The 22653-nt window shown below is 44.6% G+C and overlaps 1 protein-coding gene across 7 annotated transcripts in view; it reads left to right on the top strand.

Moving 5' to 3' along the window:
- EVL (Enah/Vasp-like) overlaps positions 1 to 22653 on the top strand; it is a 156755-nt gene that overhangs the window by 123207 nt on the left and 10895 nt on the right. For all 7 annotated transcript variants that reach the window (XM_064460757.1, XM_064460752.1, XM_064460754.1 and 4 more), the window contains exons 4-7: positions 11833 to 11896; positions 16343 to 16404; positions 20555 to 20784; positions 21423 to 21544. In XM_064460757.1, coding sequence (XP_064316827.1) covers positions 11833 to 11896; positions 16343 to 16404; positions 20555 to 20784; positions 21423 to 21544 — 478 coding nt within the window. The remainder of the gene's footprint in view (positions 1 to 11832; positions 11897 to 16342; positions 16405 to 20554; positions 20785 to 21422; positions 21545 to 22653) is intronic.

Below are 22653 nucleotides of genomic sequence, written 5' to 3' on the forward strand. Positions count from 1 at the left end.
ACTGCATCATCCTGTGCCGCATGTCTTGTAGGTGATGGAAACCTCCCCGCCACCTTGCATGCCCCATCGCTTGCGTGCCATGCTCCAGCAGGAGCTGCCCCAGGAAGCGGGGATGCTTGTGCCAGGGCATTTTTGCATGGAAATGTTCTGTGCCACCATCCAATTGTGCTGGGAAAACGCTTGCGGTTGTAGCTCATTGGTGGATCGTTTGTCTTTTTCTTGCTTTTAATTCCGTCAGGCGGGCAGGAGATGCTGAGATAATATTTGAAGGAAATGACCCATTAGGTTCAAATGACACCAGCATTAGTCAGGGCTGTTAAATCAGGAGAAGTCATTAACAGGGGGAATATGGGACGGTGACTTCTGAGTCAATGTGGTGGATTGCTTCTGTCTTTACTTGCTAATGAATAGCATCTGTACTCACAGAATAGATGTTTGTTTAAAAAAATAGATATGAACAAGGACAGCATTCTAGACCTGCTATAGTTATCAGGATATTTACCTAATTTTTTTCCACTAATGACCTGGCTGTGACTGTCAATTCCTGTAAGCTTTTCTGGAAATCAGGTTTGCAGGGCTGTGGAGGGTTGGGCCATGAGGCTGAGGAGGATGAGTGGACTTAATATGGACCTTCCTAATTAGTGGACTGTTGCTTCCCTTAACCAGAGCTTGGCTTTTGGTGGTAGTGTGAACAGGATCAGGTGCTGTATTTCAATTTTTTTGTTTATCTGTTGAATTTATTAGATTTGTGTATTTATTGTTAGGGAGGACTACCCATTGCTACTGCAGTTTTTTCCGTTTTCTTCATAAATCCCTCCATTTAATTGTGTTTCATTGAAAAATCATCTGCCTTCCAGAACTCTGACCAGGTACAGGTGTCTATCCTAGTTGTCTTACAGCAGCGTTGGGGTTTAAATTATGATAAAATGGATCTTGTCTGAATCGTAACCGTTAACTAGATGAGAACTGTGGGTTTATAATGGGGTGTTTTCTATGTGTACATATTGCTTCTATGCATATACAGGGCCCTCATGTTCTCTGTGTTGTAGTGAAGAGTGCCCTGAAAGAGTTTACTGTCCCACCAGATTGTGAAAAAGGAAGGAGACACTTAAAAACTGAGAAACTTGCCTTGCAAGGTTATTTGTCCAGCTGGGTCAAGAATAGACCAGGGTGCTCTAGGTGCTTGGGGTGCTGCACCAGGCTACACTAAGCATATGTATTTTTCCAATTTAACATGTCATAAGTCTTATTGTTAAACAAAACTACAGATGTTTGACAAGCCAAGTGTGTAAATATCAGCTGACTGAACTCCTGTACATGCCAGAGGATGGATTCATTTTCCCTGTGGCTTCAGAGATTTTCAGAGATTGTTTGTCCCAAAAAAGGATTGAAATCCTGCTTTTTATATCATGTAAGGTGTTGTAAGTATGAAGTGAGAATAAACAGGTATATGCATGTACTCATATGGAAATACACACATGGTCACACTTAGCTAAAGGAAGGTGTTCAGTTCATATTTCACGAGATGGATTCATGGGGCTTGAGACACTGCCCTTGAAATCGGTGGGAAAGTGCTTTCTGAGCTCAGCTATGCCCTTACTGCAGATCACAAGGCCAGCGTTGCCAGTGCTCCCTTCTTTGCTGGGACAGAGCCTGGCAAACTGTCACCAGAGCAAAACAATTCATGTCCTCTGTAAAACCAAATTCCGGAAAATATCTTTGTAATATAAGCGGTATGTTTAGATGGTGTGTATTGATTTACCCCCTCGGCTTCTTTGGAGAATCTACTGCCTGGGGTGTGGCCTTAACCAGACCCCCGTGCGGTGGTAGGGGAGTAACAGCTTCTCAGGATGGATAATGCTCTGGACTTCAACAAGAATCTGATGATATTTCATGTTTTTCTTAAAGTTCCATGCCTAGAGGCATGAGACTATGAGCTAATCTTAACCTTTATTGAAAAGTTTCAAACCTAGATGTGCAGGAAAATAGGCTTGATGCACATTCTAAGAACAATCAAAAAAGGAGAGGGGAAAAAAAAACCTCAAGTGCTTGTGGGCTTGTTTGTTTGATACTAATAATTGTGGTGTTTATTTAATACTTCTTTTTAGATAGTCTCTTGCTCCTGAATTTTATAGGTTACTTTTGTACCGATTGACACCTTGTCCCGTCACCTTGTCACCTTCCCTATACGTGTTTATAAAGCCAGCAACATTGGAGTCATACCTCAGAGATTCAGCAACACCTTTTTTTTTCTCAGCAAACCCAGCAAACCCCCTCCCATAGCTTTGTGCCCAATGACAGGACAAGGGGCAATGGGCACAAGGTGGAACCCACGGAGTTCCAGCTAAACATGAGAAAAAACTTTCCTGTGCGGGTGCCAGAGCAGTGGCACAGGCTGCCCAGGGAGGCTGTGGGGTCTCCTTCCCTGGAGACATTCAAAACCTGCCTGGATGCAGTCCTGTGCCCCTGCTCTGGGTGTGCCTGCTCAAGCAGGGGGGTTGGACAAGAGGCCAGAGGTAATTCCCATAACAAAAGCAATCCGTCATCAACTAAGTAGGATGCTTACTTATCATGAAACTGCCTGTGAAAACAAGGCTGCTTCTCTAAATGCAGCAAAGCCCCCGCATCAGCCCCTGTAAAGGAGGGAGATATTGATGGTCCCCCGCTCGCCGCTGCGTGGCAGGTGGCTGCTTTACCTGCCTCTATTTTATTAGCACAGAATTGAGCAGCTGCTGAATTAGTTCTTTCTTGCTTAGAGCTCAGCACAGCAAACAAACTCCCCCCAGGATGCTCCAGTTCCACCTTCCTCAGTGCTCGTCTTGTTGGCCATACTCGCTGTTTCTTGGAAAGCCAACAGTGCACAGGCCTGGTCCTGTCCTGACACCTTCACTGGGCTCCACAGCACTGGGGACTGATCCAGTTAGCTGTGTAGGCATTGCCTTTTGCTTCGCTGCCATCCTGAAAGTCTGGTGCTTGAAGCACTTCCTTGGGAAATAGGGGACCAAGGTTCAGCCACCTCCCCTGGCCAGGGGGAACTACAGCTTTCATTTCCCACCTCCCCTCACCCCAATGACCTCAAGCTATTCTTGATCACTGTGTGGTTTTTTTCCTTCCTGTTAGAGCTGAGCTGCTGAGAGCAAAATAACTCCCAGTTCTCATGCAATTCTTACTTTTTATGTTAATCAGTCACCAGATAAAATACAGGGACTCCTAGACCAGATACATGGATGTCCCACCCCTGCTGCATGCCCTAACCATGGGGATGCAGTCCGAGGCTGTGTTCTGGGGGAGATGCTGACTCCAATAGCCCTGGAGCGACCTCACTGTGGAAGGCTTCCTGCTTGCACAGTCACCTATGTGTATTTTTAATTTTCTTTTAGAGCTGGTTGTGCTATCTTTTATGTGCAAGGTAACCCAAGCTGTGCTCCTGAGCTGAGGCACCGATGCTGAGATAAATGCACCTGAGCCATGTCCTTTACATATTAAATATGATCCCTGCTGTCAGAGTGCAGTTGCTTACTGCAGGAGCAGCTTTAGCACCGACTCATCTTTATTGCAATCAGAATGAAAAAAAAAAATCGTTTTTCTCCTCCAGCTCGACTAAGGCACCAGCATGAAAAATTATCAAATGCTGTACCAGTGGCATGATGGATAAATAGCCAGGATCAAACAATTGCCATCATATTTTATGCAAAATAACTGAATTAACAGCTTTCACAGTTGAGTTAAAGGCACACTAGTTTCATGTTGATGTATTCATAGCAGTTCTGGTGAATTGAAGATTATCTCTTTCTAATCATCTTGCGGCACTGGATCTTTGCATGGCCCTTCTATTTGGTAACTCCTCTCTGGATCTCAAGTCTCACTCCCTGCTGAGTACACGTGCACAGCCGTGTGGCTGTGCATATAGGGACCCCTGCAATTTGTTGGTGTTTCCAGAGAAAACAAAAAAAGGACTGTCCGCAGTGCACACACCGGCACATGTGCACTTGCAGGAGGTCTGAACTAATGATAAGGGAGGGCACTCCCATGTTAAATACCGGGCTTGTTTTTCCAGCTCTGTCACTGTCCTTAAATATTTTCTACATCAGAAAGTTTCAGCAGTGAATGTTATATCTGTTTTTAGTTTAAATGAACAGACCCCCTGTGCTCACACCCTTATTTCAGTTTAAGGAGGGCCTGTTTCACATTAGGCTAAAGTAATCTTAGAGGTAAAAGGTAAAAGATAAGAGTAAAGCAGTTGCGATCCTGAGAATGGCGCTTTTAAGAGCTTCAAAGCTGGGAGTTTCTACAGTTCAGCTGAGAGTTGGTACCTGGATACACACCGCTCCTTGTCCAGTGCCATGTAAGGTAAAATGAGGTTATGTAAAATATTGCTGGGGGTGGTTTTAAGAGGATGTGTTTTAGTTTGCACTGCCACATACGTGCAGCACTGTCGGTCACCAAGGGACAAGGGACGGAGGTAAAGAAGTTTTCTGGCACAGAGCTGGAAATGCTCATTTCACTGCACTCTTCTTGCCTTAGGTCAAACCGAAACTAATTTGGTCTGCCTCACAATAAGAGTGCCTTGGGTGAACTTTTGCATAGGTTTAACTGTGTTTGTAGCAAATCTCACCTGTAGGTAAATTGATGCAAACAAATTTTACTTGTGCAGACATGGTCTGGGTGTAATCGAGTCACTTAACTTCTGCCTCACAGCATTGGTGAAGCTTAATTAAGGCTGATAAAGTTACTTGCAGTTCTCAGAGGAAAAGTTTCGTCCATGTGTAAATGATGTTATAGAAGGTATTTAATGTTGTAATGCTGTGGAGGCACCCAGCCTGTGAATAATACTCTCTGAAACTCCTTTTATTTCAAGTTAATGTTTAACAGGAATGAGTCAAACACTGCCCTAAGGCAGGCTTTGTGGCACTGTACCCAAGCCCTCCCTTGGGTGGGTGTGCTCCCTCTCTGTGCCAGGGTGGTTTTGCTTACTGGGATTCAGATGATCCAAGAGGATCCTGTACAGAGCTGTAGGTGCTCTCTCACATGGTTAACAGCACAACAAAACCCTAATGGCATTAGAATTTTTAAAACTGAGCCACTAGCGACCTCCAGACAAAACTGCACCATTCGTCCATCCGTCCGTGCTTTGTCCCAGCATCTCTGTCAGACAGACGCTGCCCGCAGCATGCCTAACGCATGAGCTGTTGCACGTTGAACAAGGCAGGACGTGCAGAGTCCCAGCTCCTGGCGTGGCAATGCCGTGGCAGCACACGTGAGGGGCCCATGGCTCTGCCCAGCTGCAGTGGTGGGGCGCAGCAGGTGGGGTGATCCCTCTTACCAGTCCTTTAACTCACCATGGGAATTTAGGTCTATATGACCTGCCAGGTCATCCAGCTCTGATTATACTAGCTTGGGCCCTGGAAGCAGTGTAGACACCCTGCTTTATCTACGTGCTTTATCTAGGCTAATTAGCTCGGTGCTTTGTCCAGGATAATTGTCTCTACTAATGAGTTTGAGCACAGTGTCACTAGCTTAGTGATGCTGCGCCCAGTTCCTGCGCCAGCTCCCTTGGTGGGCACTGCCTCGTGCCGTGTGGCTGTGTCAGGACATCTCCGGCACGTGCAGTCCCCACCAGGACAGACCGAAGGGGCCAAGGGCAGGTTGAGGTGCTCAGGGCAGAGGCAGATATTTAAAGTGCTGAGAGTCTCTGCAGCAGCAGCGTGATTGCCCAACAGCAGCAAGAGAACTAAAATTACGGCCAGGCTGTGAATGGGGGGAAGTGGTGGTGTAAGGAGACGCAGATGACTTCCCCCCTCTGGCCAGAGCAGGGCCAAACCCTGCTTGATTTCACACCCACGTCGCAAGGCTGGATGCCTGTGGAGCACTCGGGGGGGATCAGGCAGCAGCTCAGCCGGGAGCAAGGAACCTCCCGACTGCATGGGGGTGAAAGGGAGAGGTTATGGTGAAGACAGCAAAATGCACCATCCAGCCAAGAGCCAGTGTGGGTTTGCAGGTCGGCCCCAGGAGCTGGCAGCAGCCCGGCCAGGACTCCTTCCCCAGTGCCCTGACATGGGCAATGGTGGCCCTGGCTGTACCTGAACGGGGATGCCGGGATTAACATTGGTCAGAGATGCTTTTGATGGCTGATATTTGTTTTCTGTCAGAAAATGCCAATTCATTTGAAAGATATTTCTGTGGGAAAGAAAAGTTTTGCAGGAACTTGTAATCTGGAATGATTTCTTCTTTTCTGGTCAGGATAAGCAAGTGTTTATGTCACATTCCCAGGATGTAAATAACAACAGATCAGACCAGGTGCTTGAACCCAAGTCTCCTGCAATCCAAGTATGTGCTAAAACCATCAAGCAATGAGGGAGAGCTGTCTGTCTGTCTCTCACCTCTTTTCCTCCCAGTTTGCTGTGTTTTTGCCACACAATCATCATGTTCTGTTCATATGCAGAGCAAAAATTTTCAGTTGCATGAACTTAAAGCCCAAATATGTTTCTTATTCAGTTCTGACTGTGGACCCTTTCCTTAGCCCACCACATACATCACACCGATCCATAAGCACCATGGAGGCTATAAGGGTTGCAGAAACCCCACCTGTGGGCTGCTTCCAGTGTGTATAATGAAGAAAAGATCTGTAAGTGGGTTAGATCGGACCTTCTGTAATGAAGAAGTGCAAAGTCCTGGCTGTTCAGGGAAATGGACCTAGTTTTGCCACTTTCTTGAGCGCCTGTAGTCAGCGGTGCTTGCGGTTGTAGCGTAAGTAAAAGAGAAAAAAGAAACGCCGCTCGGGGCTGCCCCAGCAGCAAGTCAATGATGACATTGTTCTGCATGCTCATGCCTTCCCACCACAGCTATGCCAGAATGGAAGCTGGAGCATGGGTTTTTCCCTCAGTGACAGCTTTGGTCTTATTTTGTGGCTGGCCATGGGTCAGGGCATGGACATCTCTGAGCAGCAGCAGGGTACAGTGGTGCAGGAGCAGCCACTGGCATAAAGAAACCATCACACCCACCGCAAAGTAGTGCCCTGTGCCTGGAGTTCCCTATCACTGTCTTTAGGGGCAGCTGGGAAGGACAGAGCAGGTGCTGGGACAGCTGAGCAGGAAGCAAAAAAGCAAACATGGAAAACATCCGCGTGTTCCCAAAATCTGCCTTGAGCAGAATCGCAAGATGCTTGTATAAAAATGCAGTTAATTATTACAGAGCAACAAAGCGAGGAAACACAGACATTCACAGCCTATCTCCTGTATTAATTAGTTGCTAAAAATGTAGATCACAACAGCTGTGAAGCTGCAAACAGGTCAGCAGCAAAACTGTCTCTCCTGGTTATTGCACTGAGAAGCACTCTTCTCTGTGAGACTATTCCCAGAGGCCGGCAGGGTCAGAGGCAGCTCAGAGGCCATCTCAGGAAGCATGTTCAATTGAGGATGCTATCACTTACTGCTCAGGTCTGAGAAATCTCTGAAACTGTGGAGAGGAGTTAAACCTAGAAATCCACTTGAATTTAAAAAACCCTTAGTCAAACAGGTGTCTACTGTATGTGCACTGCAGAGCATACACATACAGAAACAAGTGTAAAAATAATGCCTGCCTTCAGTGTCTGTATGAGCTTTGGCTGAGCATACTAAAAGCAAGCTCAGGGACAAGAGAAACAAGAAGCTCCACCATTACGGAGATTCAAGTTGTTTACAGACTTCACATCAGATGGTGATGTGCCTGGGTCTGCGGAGAAGTCTGGACTGGGAGGGGGTGGAAACCTACCAGAATATATGTTTCTGTCAATTGAACAGACATGAAACCTTGGGTTGGACTTTTAAGTATGTTGGCCACCCTCAGGCAAAACCTTGTTTGCCAAAACAGGTGCATCCAGCCTTTTCCTTTAGGGTTTGCAAATTGAGGTTTCATATTACTATAGAAAAATTATTGGTTTGAAGAAGATCACAAGCAGGATGCCAGAAGGAATTATTTCTTATGGTCATGAGTAATTAAAGCAAAACAACAACCACTGCCAAACAGAACCGGTGTGTTTCCCCACTGGTGGCAAAAAGTATAACTGTCCTGAACAGCCTGTTATCCCAGGACACTCCACATACAACTTTCCTCAAACTCTTTTTCCAACCACTTCCAATCAATACAAGCCTCTGCAGGAACACAACACAGGTATCACTGTTCCCTTGGGCTGTGATTGACTTCTGCAGCTGGTCTAGGCTTTTTCTCAGGTAGCATTGTCTTACCTAATTCTACTCTGCTACTTGTTTTACACAGGAGAGAGGACAAGCTACCTATTACAACTTCATCCTCCTCTTCTGTTCATGCTTGCCTTTTTTTGTCTCCCAACTTTGTTAGAGTACTTCACTTCTAAAGCACTTTGAGAAGAAGATTGTGCTAAACAAAACTAATGTGCAGAAGATGACATTAAAAATATCTTAGGATTGGGTATGAAATGAAGACAGTTCACTTCTTCAATGTCTCACTACTGTTCACTAGTACAATAAAAGAAAAATTGGTTTGGAAAAGATTTAAATCAATGATGTTTTGCTGCAGGGTGTTGATTTAAGTAAGAAATCTAAACCTGTGAAAGAGGAATTAGTTGTTACTCAGAAACACTAATTGTTACATGTCTCAGGATATCTGAGAGAGAATAAGGCATTTTGGGGGCTGTGCAGTCATGTACCCTGTGCATATAAAAGTTGTCTTCCTTTTCAAATTAATGCGCAGATAAAAATATCTTAAAAATTTTCAATACTTATGCAAAGAGTTTTTAAATGTTGATTATTTACTGAGTCAGGTCTGAAGTAGCTTCTTTCCTTCTGATCTTCTGTTTCTTGCTTTTGTCTGCCAAAAGAGGAGGGCATTTCTAAAGAGTCTATGAAGAAACTGGCAATTTCAAAACATAATTAGGAGCTTTATGTGCTTCATTTTAAGGACATGTCACACCACATAATGATAATAATAATAAAAAAATATTGCCAACTGAAAATTCAGCTGGTGTTCTTAATGTAAAAAAAATTAGGGACTATTAATGCGTGGAGCTCATCTCTGAATAAGGGAGTGAAATTAAGTCATTTAAGTGAAGCGAGGGAAAAATTTTTCAGTAGCATTGTCTGAATTGACTGTGGTCCGCCCTGGGAATATATCAGGTATTTGCTGTACCACAGACAAACTTTTTAAAGCCAGTGTTCATTTTGCAACTGTGTACTACAACAAAAAGCTGTGTATTTAGTATCAAGTGTGGTCTTAATCCTGCAACCTTATACATACATACCAGAAAATATAAGAAAGCTAGTTGAATTTACTAGGACTCCTTCATGCTGAAAATTGAGATGGATGTGTTTGCAGATTCATATGCTCTTTCATTTACCTGCCTCCTATGCAAGATCAGCTTGAGAAAGCTCCAGGTGGTACAAGGCTACAACCCAACTTCCAGATGTGTTTAGTAACGTTGCCTTAATAGGATTTCTTTAGGCCGCTTTCCAAATTGATTTGGTTGGATTTGTTTGGCTTTAAACCTACATAGTCAGTTCATAACAGTGCTCAGGAGTTGGGTTTTTTGTGTGGTGTTGATAGTTTGGTCTTTGATTCCTTCTGCCTGTCTACTGTTAGTCAAACTGGCCACGCTGCCTCATTTTTTTGAGCATTTGGCCCCAAGAGAAGATTCATGTCAAAGTACCAGATTAAGATGGCATCATTAGAGCCTTCTGTATACTTCGACATGATTTATTGCCAGGGAAGAATTGTTGCTTCTGCTTGCCTCATCCTCTGGCTTTGTTCACATTGGCACCTACTTTTAGTTGTCTTTCAAAGCAGAGTGCAGGTTCTGTATGATGCTCTGAGTCTTTATACAAGGGAATTTTTCTTGTGATGAAATCATATGCAGGGATGAGCATGGCTAAGGCTTGTCATGGTGGAATTTGTTACCCAGGGAGGGAGGCATAACTGACTTAAGCCTTGAAAGTCTTTCACCCAGAAGTCTGCCTATTGAAATATCTCACAGGCATGTGTATGTGCACAGGAGAACATGGGTGCTACCTGCACACACCAGAGCCAGGGTCCAAACTGATGACGCTTCTAACCCTGGGGAGTCTGGTCCAATTCCACAGGTTGGGGATGGGACCTTACCTGACTTCCTACTGTGCTCAGATGAGGTTTAAATTGCCTCTGTAACTGCTGTTCGGGGGTAGCTCTGGCCTTCTTTCACCTCAGTGGTGAAGGTGCACGGTACAAGCATTCACGCAGTAACACGGCATCCTCAGTACACCTTAAACTCCTTACACATGAGCCTCCTGCTCTGTGCTTCCCAAATACCTGCTAAGTTTTTTCCTGAGTCTTGCTTCCAGAAACAACCACCCACCCACCCCCATTCATTGTTGCGTGTCATCTTTGCAAAATGTGGCATTTCTGTCTAAATAATTTACCAAAGGCCTGTGACAAACAATATTAAGTTGTCATGAGAGATGAAGAAGTGAACTGTCTTCACTTCATACACAATCCTAAGATATTTTTAAATGTTAGAGCTTCTGACTCAGTGGTTGTCATTGGCTCCAATTTTGGGATACCCAAAACTGGAATACACGGGCCTGAATTTCAGAAAGTGCTGTGTTCCCTTTCTGCAACTGTTAGTCCTTAAACACATTTCAAGAATATGCACAATTTAATCAGGATCAGTCAACCCTCTGGAATTTCTGAATGTGATGCATTTCTGCCATCTTTCCTGTTTTCATGTAGTCATATTTTCTAAATTCATTTTCAGATGACATTCTGCCTGGCAGAAACATATAAAGAAAATGGAGATAAATATCCTTAATGATTTGTGAGTGACATATTTGGGTTTGTTAGTGTTTAATTCTGATTTGCTCTTGTTGGATAACTTGTAAGAGGATGAAATTTTACATTTGAAAATGAAAAAAATAAGGTAGACATAATAATTCCCTTCATATTACTAATCTATTTCTCAGTGTTTATCAGGAAATTTGCTGTTGCATTTAACAGAACTCTGTTTAGTCCCAGTTGAAACCTACCTCATCAAATCAATGAAACAATCCTCCTTCCAAGGAATGCAAGACCACTGTAGCTTTTGTTACCAACAATTATTTTTATTTTTTGAATAATTATTTCTTTCTGAAGATGGAATGTAAGTGTCAGTGTGCTTGATTAAATGTCCAAGAAGAGAAGTTAAATGATCAGAGTCAAGAGGAGATATGGCTTAAATGGTGATATGCATAGTTGAGTTTCCTTGGTGAAAGCTCAGCTTGGTGTGGGTCCTGCAGAAGCAGAAGACTGACAGCATTGTAAAAAGAAAAGCCACCTTTGTAGGCGGCTTGCTTAATCTTGCATCTCCTTGCACCTTCCCTCAGGTAGCTTCTTGATGCCAACCCAGCATCAGAGCAGCAATAGCTAGCATGTACACTCACAAACTCAGCACTGTGGTTGAATTACTGTGCAAGCACAAAATAATCCAGGGAAGTTAGATCTGAACCCCACAGAAGCTAGAAATGCATCCCGGCGTGACGGACTGTCTTTCCACAGGACACCTTCTGCAACATTGTGGGTCTTCACTCTCGCCAAGGGATGAGTCTACAGCTACCACAATGCTGAGCTACTGGACAAATCTGCTCAGACATTTAGCCATTGGATACTCCCAGTGGGACTCAAAATTTACAGGAGGCAATGATTTGTCTAATAGGAAAAAAATTAATTAAAGAAAAATAAAGCAAAGCGAGGACAATAGTGCTTGAGGATTTTCTCTCATAGTAAGATGGAGAAGCAATTAATCCAAGTGGCACTGTTTTTGAAAACATTAACTACATTTGCTTTGCTAATAGTATTCTCTTCTTTTTTCTGTAGGTCCAGCTGCCCAGCGCCAGGTCCAGAATGGGCCATCTCCAGATGAGATGGAAGCACAGAGAAGGTAAGCGGAGTTCATCAGTTATGGTAGAGTTCTAGTTTGTGACTTAGATGAACGTGCAGTCCTTGTGCACCAATAAGCACTGTTCTTTTTACTTGTACCTGTTTTAAGCTGATTCTGAGTTTTCTGTAATTATTGCTGACAGATCTATAATGAATTTTCAAAGGGTGAACTGAAGCCCTAGGTAAACTCTTTGCTCAAAGGCAAGCATGAGGCATGCTGATGTTCAGAGTTAAAGACAAAACATGTTTAAAAGCATTTTGTAGAGCTTGTGTTTCTCAAGCACATTAACAAAGCCTAACCTTATCCTGTGCTGGGTCACCTGCTGGCAGTTGACAGTCATATTGCCCAGGGAACAGCTGACGGAACCATATACGCTCTCATTAATAGCTTAGGCCCATTTTGTGTATGGCTACTTCTTATATCATACGCTGTTCCTTTTATGAATATTTTGCTCTAAACCACCATAATTAATGAAAGTGTAAAGTCATACCCTTCACCTTTACACATATATCTAGCCTTAGTGCCATTATTACACACGACCTTTTCTCTAGCTGCTAGGAGTGGTCTCCTTGACATCAAAGGGAGGGTAGGCAGGAGTGTCCGTCCTTATATGCCTGTCTCAGTCATCAAATTATGAGGCCCACCTCATTTCAGTTTTGCTGATTCAGCCAAGATTCCTGTAGCAGAAGTACAAATCCCTGTAGCAGCAGTATCTTCAGCTTCCTTTGCTAAGTGTAAGACATACCTGTCCCATTCTGGACAAAGTTTTCTCATCTGACCAGTAGTCCATGCTGTCAGAGCTGTGATCTGTCTGCTGGGCATCAAACATGCGTGCATGCCAGCAGCACTGCTTAGCCAGGCTTGTGCTTCCCTGTTGAAGTATAGGCTTGTGCACACACAAAAAAAAGCACCTTTGTTACCCATGTTCCTGCTCACTGCAAGTGTGTTTCTCCTACTGTATGAGAAACACCACTGAATATTCTGCCGTAACACGTATAAGCTGGTGATCCTCACCTCATCAGGAGTGTGTTGGAGTACAGAAATCAGCAGGACCTGTCGCTGCTCCAAGTTTGGTGCCTGGCATTGCTTGAAGGAGGTGTGCGCATTTGCTTCTGTAACGAGAGGAGGATCAGCAAATGCAGTTAGCCCTCCAGAGGACTTGGCCCAATGTTTGGTCCAGATAATAAAGAGCTTTGTAAGGATCTTAGTGGAACCAAACCTTCAGGGGCAGTTTAACACCAAAGATGTCAGATGTTGGTCTGACGTGACAGAGGCTCAGTGGGCTCTGCCTTCATTTGTAGGTGCAACTTGTAAGTAGGCAAAGTCCCCCCTCGCAGATTCCAGGAACTGCCCTTGCCCTGGTCCTATGAGTAGTGTAGCTTAATATCACAGGCTCCTGGAGCAGCAGAGATTAAGTGTTGCAATGTATTGTTTGCATTCACGCTCCAGGGCTACCATTCTGACTAGTCCCTACACAGAACCCTGTGTAGGTCAATCAAGACAAGGCCCTTACACAGGCTGTGATGGGTACTTAGGATTCTCTCCTCCCCCCTCCAAAAACTGTAAGGAAAGTGTAGCAAAACTGGTTTCCTACACCTTTATGAATAACTCTGAATGGCCTCAGATTTAGTAGGGATTTACATATGACTACTAAATGGGTCAGCAGTTAATGATATTTCACCTGAGATTTGTAAAATTTGCTTTGGAATAGCAGAGCTATCGTAAAGGTCAGAGGCAGGGAGGACGCTGCCTGTCCCCGCTGCCTGGCTGAAAGACCTGATCCAGCTCTTCATTTAACCAGTGGAAGTCACTGATTCTTCAGACCATATGTAACACAGTTCTCAAATTTAGGTCTCTAGTCCGGACATTTAAAGTGTGAGCAGCTTAACTGCATCAAAACAAAAAAAATGATTTATTGTTTTTCATTTAGAGACAGTAAAAGCCTTTTGGGTAGGTGTTAGACTGCTACAGGGCACATGGTTCTGGGAAGGCTATTTTTGCTCCACTGGGCTGGAATAAGCTATGCCAGTACATGCACTTAGATATTACTGCATCTGCACTAGAGGATTTTCAGCTTTGATTATGCTGATGCATTCTTTAAGCATAGAGCAGACCTAATTTTAGGCCTAGCTTTTTTTGAGCATCCTGTAAGCAGGCAAGGAAATCAAGTTATGGTAAATACCCTGCAAATTTGTCTTTTTAAAAGGTTTTAGCGACCTTTACACAAATGTTAAAAGAACATATTTTTAAGTAGGAGTGTAATTTGTCCCCCTTGTACTTTACTGCTTGCATACTCCTTAAGCAACAGCCTTGGGCTGATCTCAGGCTTTATTTAGTTCCACTGGAATAAATTTGACTTCTTCAGAGTGTAAGAACTTCTCCTTTTAGCACGTGAGGAAGGGTATATTTGGGACGTACAAACTGCTTCTGCCCAAGGGCAGACAGGACTGGCATGAACCCCGATGACTTCAAATGGCGGTAGCTGACCCTTGTTTTGGGGAGCACCCCGCACCTGTGTCTGCTCTGCAGCAGCTCTAGCGACCTGGAGACATCTTATTCATATTTCTTTCCTGGTCTGTCAGGCTGGAGTTTTCCAAGTCTGCCCTCCAGATAAACCTAGAATTTCCCCCAGGTTTAACAAGGAAAATGTATGTGTCAAGTTGTTCGTCATCATCAAATTTTGCTAACAAATGCCAAGCTAATGTAGAGGACAGTATGCGCAGGAAATTCTTAGTACACATGTTTACAACTGAAATTTTAGCAGCACAATTGATGATGTTGCGTGTGTTCAGCCCATAACTATCAAGTCAGAGCTACGGTATGTGTTGAAAGAAAGATTTCTATTTATTTGGTTTAAAGTGTCATAGCTTAAATGAAACCAGCTGAATCAGCCAACTAAGGCTGTTTCTTAAAACTGTTTCTCCTTTGAACAAAAAATAATTTTCTCAGCTGCCTGTAATGATTTTCCAGAAGTTGCCAGTGTTTGATGGATTGCATGTCCTGAACATAAAATCAGTTTAGGATTGAACCCTCCACAACAAATAATTACAATTGTGGATTTTCCTGTCCCATTTATTGAATGAGAATTGAAATATAGAAAAATTGTTTTGCAAACCAAGACATTCTCTTTTCCTTACATAATAATTTTATTTTTCTGGATTTTTTTCCTAAAAAAGCTTTTATTTGTATGTAAAAAACACCAGAATTATTTAAAATTGCAGACTTAGGAAAGTATAAGTAAAAATGTAACAGGGAAATCTCTCTAAAGTATTACATACAGAGTCAAAATAGAAGCGTTGCCTAGAGTTAAGCTTGCCTTACTGTACAGACCACGAAGTAAAGTTGTTAGAGAAAAAAAGATATCTCTAAGCAGTTAAGACTGGCCCAAATGGATGTGGAACAAATTCAAGGCAAATTTGGCCTAGAAATCATGGAAGAAAATTATAATAAACCTTATTACTAAGGGCTCCAGTAAGGTAATTTCAGAGTTGTGTTTTTAAATTGTTGAAATCTTTAGTCCATATCCATGTGCATGGTAAAAAGCTTGGCAAATAGTCCGTTTTTCAGCTCTCAATCTTTTAAACAAGAGAAATGCCAGGGAGGATTTGCGGCAGGGGTCAGTGACAGCTCTTTCTGCAGAAGTGTTACAGCGTGCGAGAGTAGACCTCTGCTGATAGACCCTGGGAACTGCACATCTCTGGGAAGCAGGCCCTGGGAAAAGGCTCAGCAGTGCATTTCCCTGTGGGACACCAGGCCTTGGTAGCACGGGAGCTAGCAGCTCCTGGGGGGAAAAGTTGCCAAAAAAGAAGCAGTATGATGTTGTGATCTGTGTTTGTGGAGGAAACGCGGCGGCCGTGGTCCCCACGGCCACGCTGGCCAGCACTGGGGCGCTGCACCGGGCATCAGGTGGCAGGCTGTTGGCTAGCTTGGGCAGCCGGACAAAACAGGTTTTGTAGATTCAACACCCATAAGCAGATCAAGCTTCCTTATGTTTTCATTTTAACTACAAATCCTTTGCGGTCCCAATCCGTAAAAGACTCGGGACTGTGTCCTTTTATGCGAGATGCCCCTTACTCTTCCCCTGCAATGCTCATGCAGTTCAGGTTAACAACATGCGTGGTTACTGTGCTCTCCTGGACCTGGGGCACTGACTACTCCTCCTGCAGAGCCCCTGAGGAGTTACCTTCAGTGGATCAACCAGCCCCTGCAGTTCCAGCAGGTGCAGGGCAATATCCTGGTTACGCTTCCCCAATGCATGCAAAGGCACCGCTGCGGCCAGGGCAAGTAAAATCAAACCCATCTCCATCTCATAGGAACACCATTTCTGTGAGGGACTGTCTCACACCACCCAAGACATATAGCTTGAGTGCTTCTCAGTGTATAAAACTTTTACTCAAAATTGTAAAGAATACATAATGACCAAGGGTTTTTTCATTGCTGTTTTAGACAAGTGATGGAGCAACAGCAACAGCGCCAGGAATCTCTGGAAAGAAGAACCTCTACCACAGGCATGTATCAAACCAAGCAGATATAGTCTCTCCCTGCTTCTCTCCTCTAGCTGTAGTCGGGTTTTGCATGGTGCTATACAAGAGCTAGACTGCTAAAAGTGGTGGTAGTTATGATTAGATTTTAAAGCATTTTCAGCTAGGGACTTACCCGCATTCAGGCATGGTTGTGTTGTTTTGCAGAGGCTCAGATCTGGGGCGTGCAGGTGGAGCTAGGCAGGTCTTGCACTTGGCAAAACTTGTACAGCTGAGGGAGATTGTAGGCATACCAAGGGCGCCTGGCCATGCTTCTTCTACACCCACAAGGAGAGCAGGTAGCACAGCTGCCACAAGAATGACTCCATGTTTCCAGGGGATGTCAGCAGGAAGGGGTGGACGTGCTGGATGTGCCAAGTCAGGCGCTCCCTATCACTCTGCAGCACAAAGCAAACTACAGCGCAGAGGAAAATACGGCTCTAGATGATCATCAGTGGGGATTTTGTGGTCATGAAATGAGGAGTGTTCTGTGAGCTTAATGGGAAAAATATATATATTTAATGAGCTTACAAAACTCTTCTATAGCATATTAAGTTGCACTAAGCTGAGAGAAGAGATGACAGGAATAGCTTATAACTACAAGTGTGGCTCTGCCTGTGAAAGAAGGCAGAGCAAGCAAGCCAAGATGGCCATCATGTTTAGGCTTTTGTTTTGGGGAAGTTTTTTCAGTTAATCTGGCCACATAAGTGAAATGTTTTTCCTCAGCTGTTACAACTTTTTAGTTTTTGACTTGAAACCAGCTCAGACATACACACATGCCTTAATCAACGACAGAAGTTGTTGGACTCTGTTTCGGCAGAGGTTACTGTGTGCTAGTCTGCATAGGGAACATAGCCAAAACCCTGCCTTCGCATCCACGAGGAGCATGATGTGGCTCCTGAGGGCTTTTGGCTGTCCCGGCTCTGGCTATGAGGTGGCCACTGCTGTGTTCAGCATGTCCCTTGCAGCTGCCCCTGGTGCAAGGGAGATGCTTGTGATGCTGACTCAGATTCACACAGGGCTTGGAGGAGCATCACTGGTACCGGAGCACACAGCCCTACCCGTGCTGCCAGGGTCCTGCTCCGTATGGTCCTGGGGGGAGCACACAGCCCATCCTGTGCTGCCAGGGTCCCGCTCCACACAGCACTCCAGTTCTGCCAAGGGTTTGAAACCCCCAAGCTAGTACCTGTACCATCTCCTCTTTGCTTTGTTTGAGTTTCTGTTTGCGTATACTTTGCGGTTCCTTTTTCTCCATTCCACTTTGCCTTGGTTTCATTCCTTGCCATGTACCCGTCTTATATTCTTTTCGTTTGTCTTTTCTGTTCTTTTAGTTTCCACCCTTGAGATAAGCGTGTGCTCTCCCCCCTCTCAGCCCCAGTCTCCTCCTGCCGCCTGCAGTAACTGCAGAGCTCCTGCCATTGGTGCTGTGCCCCTGCCACCACCTCAGGCCAGTGCTGTCTCTTTGGCACCTGCTGTCCCCCAGCCCACCAGTCAATCCTCTTTCAGATCCCCACGGAGAGCCAGAGAGCCCCGGCAGCTCCTGCACAGGCACTCAGTCTCCGAGCTGCCAACGGCCCCAGGTTCCTTCCCTCCAGCGTGCCCAAACCGCAGGACTGTAACGCCAGGCATCAGACAAACCTCGCTGTCTCCACCACCTCCCCATCCTTCCTACTTTCCCTTTGCCTCTTGCCAGCCTCTCAGGCGCGCTTCTCTTTCCTGCTCTCCTCAGTCTTCTGCTTCCCCCACCATAAATGCACCTCCTCTGCAGAGGGGTGATGTCCTGCAGCCGTGTGGTCCCACCATCCTGCCCATGATTCCTGTCCCGCCTGACAGGGTCAGGGGACCCACAGATAAAGCAGGCCAGGAGACCTCAGCAAATGTACCTCTGAATAGCCATCCTGAAGAACAAATTGCTTTAGGCCCCCCTGGGCCCCAGGTGAAAAGCGTGGAGAGGTCCTTTGTTCCACGCCTAGGAGCTGCACCCCCCTCCCTGCTGCCCTCCATTGCCAGCACCCCTGGTTCTTTTGGCCAGGCTCCCTCCCCACCCTCCCATCCATCATCTCATCCTCCACAGCAGTGGTATCAGCCCATGTCACACTGTCTTCCATTGCCTCCCCCTTACGCTGCTGTGTCTGAGGTGACTATGCCAAGGAGGACCCCTCCTTACATGACTTCATCAGCCATTGCCCACTTAAGTAAGTACTGATTTTGAATGAGTTGTGACCTGCATAAAGCCTTAGCTTTCAGCTGTTTAAAAAGCCACATTGGCACTGCCCATGACTGAGAGACCCAAGGCTACTCCTGCTGTACGTGATTTCTGAAACGAAGGTAAAAAAGTATCGAAATCACGCAGGACTGGCCCAGGGATCTTCTGAGCTAAAAGCAAGGCAAAAAGCAAGAATTACAGGGCCAGGGCCCTTTAACTGGGTTGTTGCAATGCATATTCTTACTGTATTAGCCCAGAAGGAGATTTTTTATCATTCAGCAGAGTCAAACTGCATTTGGCAGTGAGCTTTGTACAAAACCTATATTCAGCTGGTACAAACATAGCGGATGGACTCTTCTGAAGCTGGAGGCCAGGTCTGCGGTAGACTTGTTGTCTGTGTAGCAATATTGGTAGAGATTGTGGTTTTTATTCTTTTTCTTAAGTGGTATTTCTGTTACCAGCAAAACATATAACACGGATTTTGTTATAGTTACCCAGAATCCCCTGTGCTTGCGTAATTTATTTCATTCTAGAAACTCTCTTCCTGGTATAAACTGCACTTACAGTTGAGGGCTTATCACTGTAACTTTTCCAGCAAACTGTTTTGGTTGCAGACAAGATCAAGAGCTTAGGTCTGCCAGTTTGCATATGGTCTTGATTTCTAGTGCTTGTCTAAAGCCTGCAGAGTTAGAACAGTTACAAGTAATGCTTATTTGCAATTCAGATCATACGTTTTGTGGCTTGGATCCATTCCTGTTGCTTAAAATGATGTGCCTAGAAAAGGAAGAAAACTGAGAGATTTCCTTTCACTTTCTGCTAAAAATATTACAGCAACCACTGGAGTCTCAGTCCTTCAGCTAATATAAGTCCTTGAAATCCACTTAGTTCAATAGAGTTATTTTAAACTCACATCAGTCCATTATTTTGCCTCAGTTCAATTTTTGCCGCAGGCTGGCCTCTAGTTAGGTGGGTGTAGTTTTGCAATTACAATTAACTGTACCCACAATGAATTACTAGCTATTATGTTCATGAACCGAAGAGAGCTTGAAAGATTTAAAGTATTTCTAATAGCAGCTGTGGTTCATTTCAAGAATGGAATCGGGAGTGTGAAATAATGGCAGAAGTAACCACAGAAATAAGACATTATTGTAAGAAAACCTAGATAAGAAGAAAATCAGGCTGCTAATGTTAAATACAGTTTCCAAATGTTCTTCAGTCAAACCTCATGTCTTTCAAAATAACACTTAGTGAACAACTGAACCTGTGATTATATATCAGGAGCAGCCTGTTCTGAGAGGGTGTAACATGGGGAAGTACCCTCAGGGAGGTGGATTTGTTCAACTAACCCCTTACGGGCAGGCAAAAGGCTATAACAGAGTTACCCACCGTCAGCCCCTCCAACAGGCTGCTTCTGTGAGGAGCTTTGCTGAAACTCGGGTGCTTGGAGCTGGACTCTCCCCCTGTTATTTTGCAAGAGCAGCTGAGATCACACACTCTCTGTTCAACAGAAAGGAGAACGTGTCGCTGTAGCCCATGAGGTGAAAAGCTGGTGTTAACGGAAGTCCACAGCGTTGGCTGATGTATTTTTTAATCACCATGTAGAAAGCTACGAGAGGAGCATTAGAAGGTGCCACTTATGAATTGGGAAGCATTGTCTGTGTTTTGATTTCGGCCCAGAATGAAACGCTAGCCCAGCCAGGTAGAAGATGAGGGAGAAGGCTAGTTTATCAGTGACAGGGTCTCACAGGAGGACACAGGTGTAGCTGATTGACCATTCATGCAACCACCATTTCCCATTCTTCTGCTTGGTGCTTCCTTGCATTGCTCACTCGTCACGCAGCCAGATCATGGCCTTGCGAGTGGGAACGTGGCCTTCTGTATGAGCTGGGGGAGCCCGCGCTTCACATCTAATTCGTATTCTCTGCATTTCAGGCCCAGCACTTCCACCTGGTCATCCCAGTGGCACTGCTGTGATCCCTGCTTCATCCGGGGGGCCCCCACCTCCGCCACCCCCCCCAGTCCCTCCGCCACCCATGGGAGCTGCTCCCCCCCCGCCGCCTCCGCTGCCGGCAGGTGCTGGCCAAGGGGCTGGCACTGAAGATGGGTCAGTGTCAGGGCTCGCAGCGGCTCTGGCTGGTGCCAAACTAAGGAGAGTTCAACGGGTAAGGCGGTGGCACTGGGACTTCCCGGTGGGCTCTTCTGTGCTGTGGGAAAGCCTGGCGCAGCTTGGTGTAATGGTCTGCAAATCCAGCGTGAAACATGGTGGAACATGCTTCAGCTGACCATTAGGTGAACTTTTAAATGTGAGTTTGTAGCGCAAATAAAGCTGAGCAGGAAATGTTTGGTAGAATTTCTGCTCTTCAGAAAATATTCATTAGCAAATGGCTGCAAGTTGTCATGTTGCCAGGATTTCATTACTTCTGCAAGGTCCGCCATTGTACTGTTAGTGTTTTCAGTCATTCAAGGGGTTAAAACTGCACCATGCTTACAAAACCAGTGTCGGCTGTTGAGCCCTCAAGTCAATAGGTGGCCACATAGGTAAGGGTTACATAACCATAAACATAACCATGAACAAACAGCGCTGTGGGTTTTTTCCATAATTTTCCCATATAGTTACCTCACCCAGACTGTCCTGGTTTTAGTAAGGTCCATGCGCATCTTCCCAAAGCAGAACACATCCTATCTCTGTTTTTGGGCTGTGATTGTGATCGCTGTTCCTAACAATTAGGAAAATAAATCATTAAGGGTGTGGTTGTAAATGAAACTTTTCATTAATTCCAATGTTGATTTCTGTCTTAAGCCAGAAGATGGTTCAGGAGGGTCCAGCCCCAGTGGGGTCTCTAAGAGTGATGCCAATCGAACAAGTAGTGGAGGAGGTGGAGGAGGACTAATGGAAGAAATGAATAAATTACTGGCAAAAAGGTGTGTACTTCGACTTTACGTAAGCGCTAGCACGAGTTCTGCAGCAAATTGTGGAACAAGGTGCTGTCATTTTTGGTTAACAATGTGTCACTTTGGTGCTTCTTTGCAGTTTGACAGGTTCTGCATAGATGTTAGTTACCATCATTGTCTGGCATTTCATATGAAATGTAGATGTTGCAGAAATACCTGGCAGAGTGTAGCTGCCGCGGGGTAACATTAAATGATGGTGATAAATATGTCCACTGTGGTTTTGCCATTTTAGCAGATCTATTTCAAAGTTGCTATTTTCAGGAAGAGTAAACTATGAAAGGAGCTTAGGCAAATCATTCTTTATGCAGCGCATTCAGGATGTTGGGCCCAAAAATATAAACAGAGTGCAATAAAAGGACAACATCTTGGCAGGTAAATCATTATCAATTCTCAGTGGGTTTCACACAGGCTAGCCAAGTTATTCTCCACTAAAGTGAGTTGTGCTGTATCAAGTTACCAGCCTGTTAAAAGGTGGTCAATTATTCCAATTATCTTTTCTTTCTCTTTTTGCCCTGATTGCATCAGTAATATTCTGTCAGACTCCCCAAGTTCCTAGTGTTAGATGTTTTATTTTTAGCTCTACTTTTTTTAACTTATGAATAGTGAAAGAAAAGGATAAGTAAAATAATGAAGAGTAGGTACTGTTGTATAGTGTGCAGAGACGGAGTTTTTAACTAATGTTGTCTAGTATAAAAACAGTTCCCAGTTCAGAGGGTCTGATCCCAGCTTTCCTCCATGTCCTGATCATTTCAGAAGGAATTCTGAATATGGACTGTGGATGTAATCCTTTGGAAAGCATTAAATAAATACACAACACCATAAAAAGTTACCAGCAGTGTAAAATACCAAACAGATAATTTTCTATCTTTTCATAATTAGAATAGCTTAACAGCTTTTAATATTTATTTACTGGTTCACCTTCTGATCTATTTTGTACTGCTGCATGTCAAGACTGACCTTGCTGAACTGGAAGATGTTTCTAAGCCAAGTAAGATTTGGTGACTAAATGCTGGGGTATACTAGCTCTGTTCAAGCAAGCAAGATAAATGGACGTCTCATATGCTTGGATATAGAAATCC

This window comes from Phalacrocorax carbo, chromosome 9, assembly GCF_963921805.1.
Source record: "Phalacrocorax carbo chromosome 9, bPhaCar2.1, whole genome shotgun sequence".
NCBI classification, from domain to species: domain Eukaryota; kingdom Metazoa; phylum Chordata; class Aves; order Suliformes; family Phalacrocoracidae; genus Phalacrocorax; species Phalacrocorax carbo.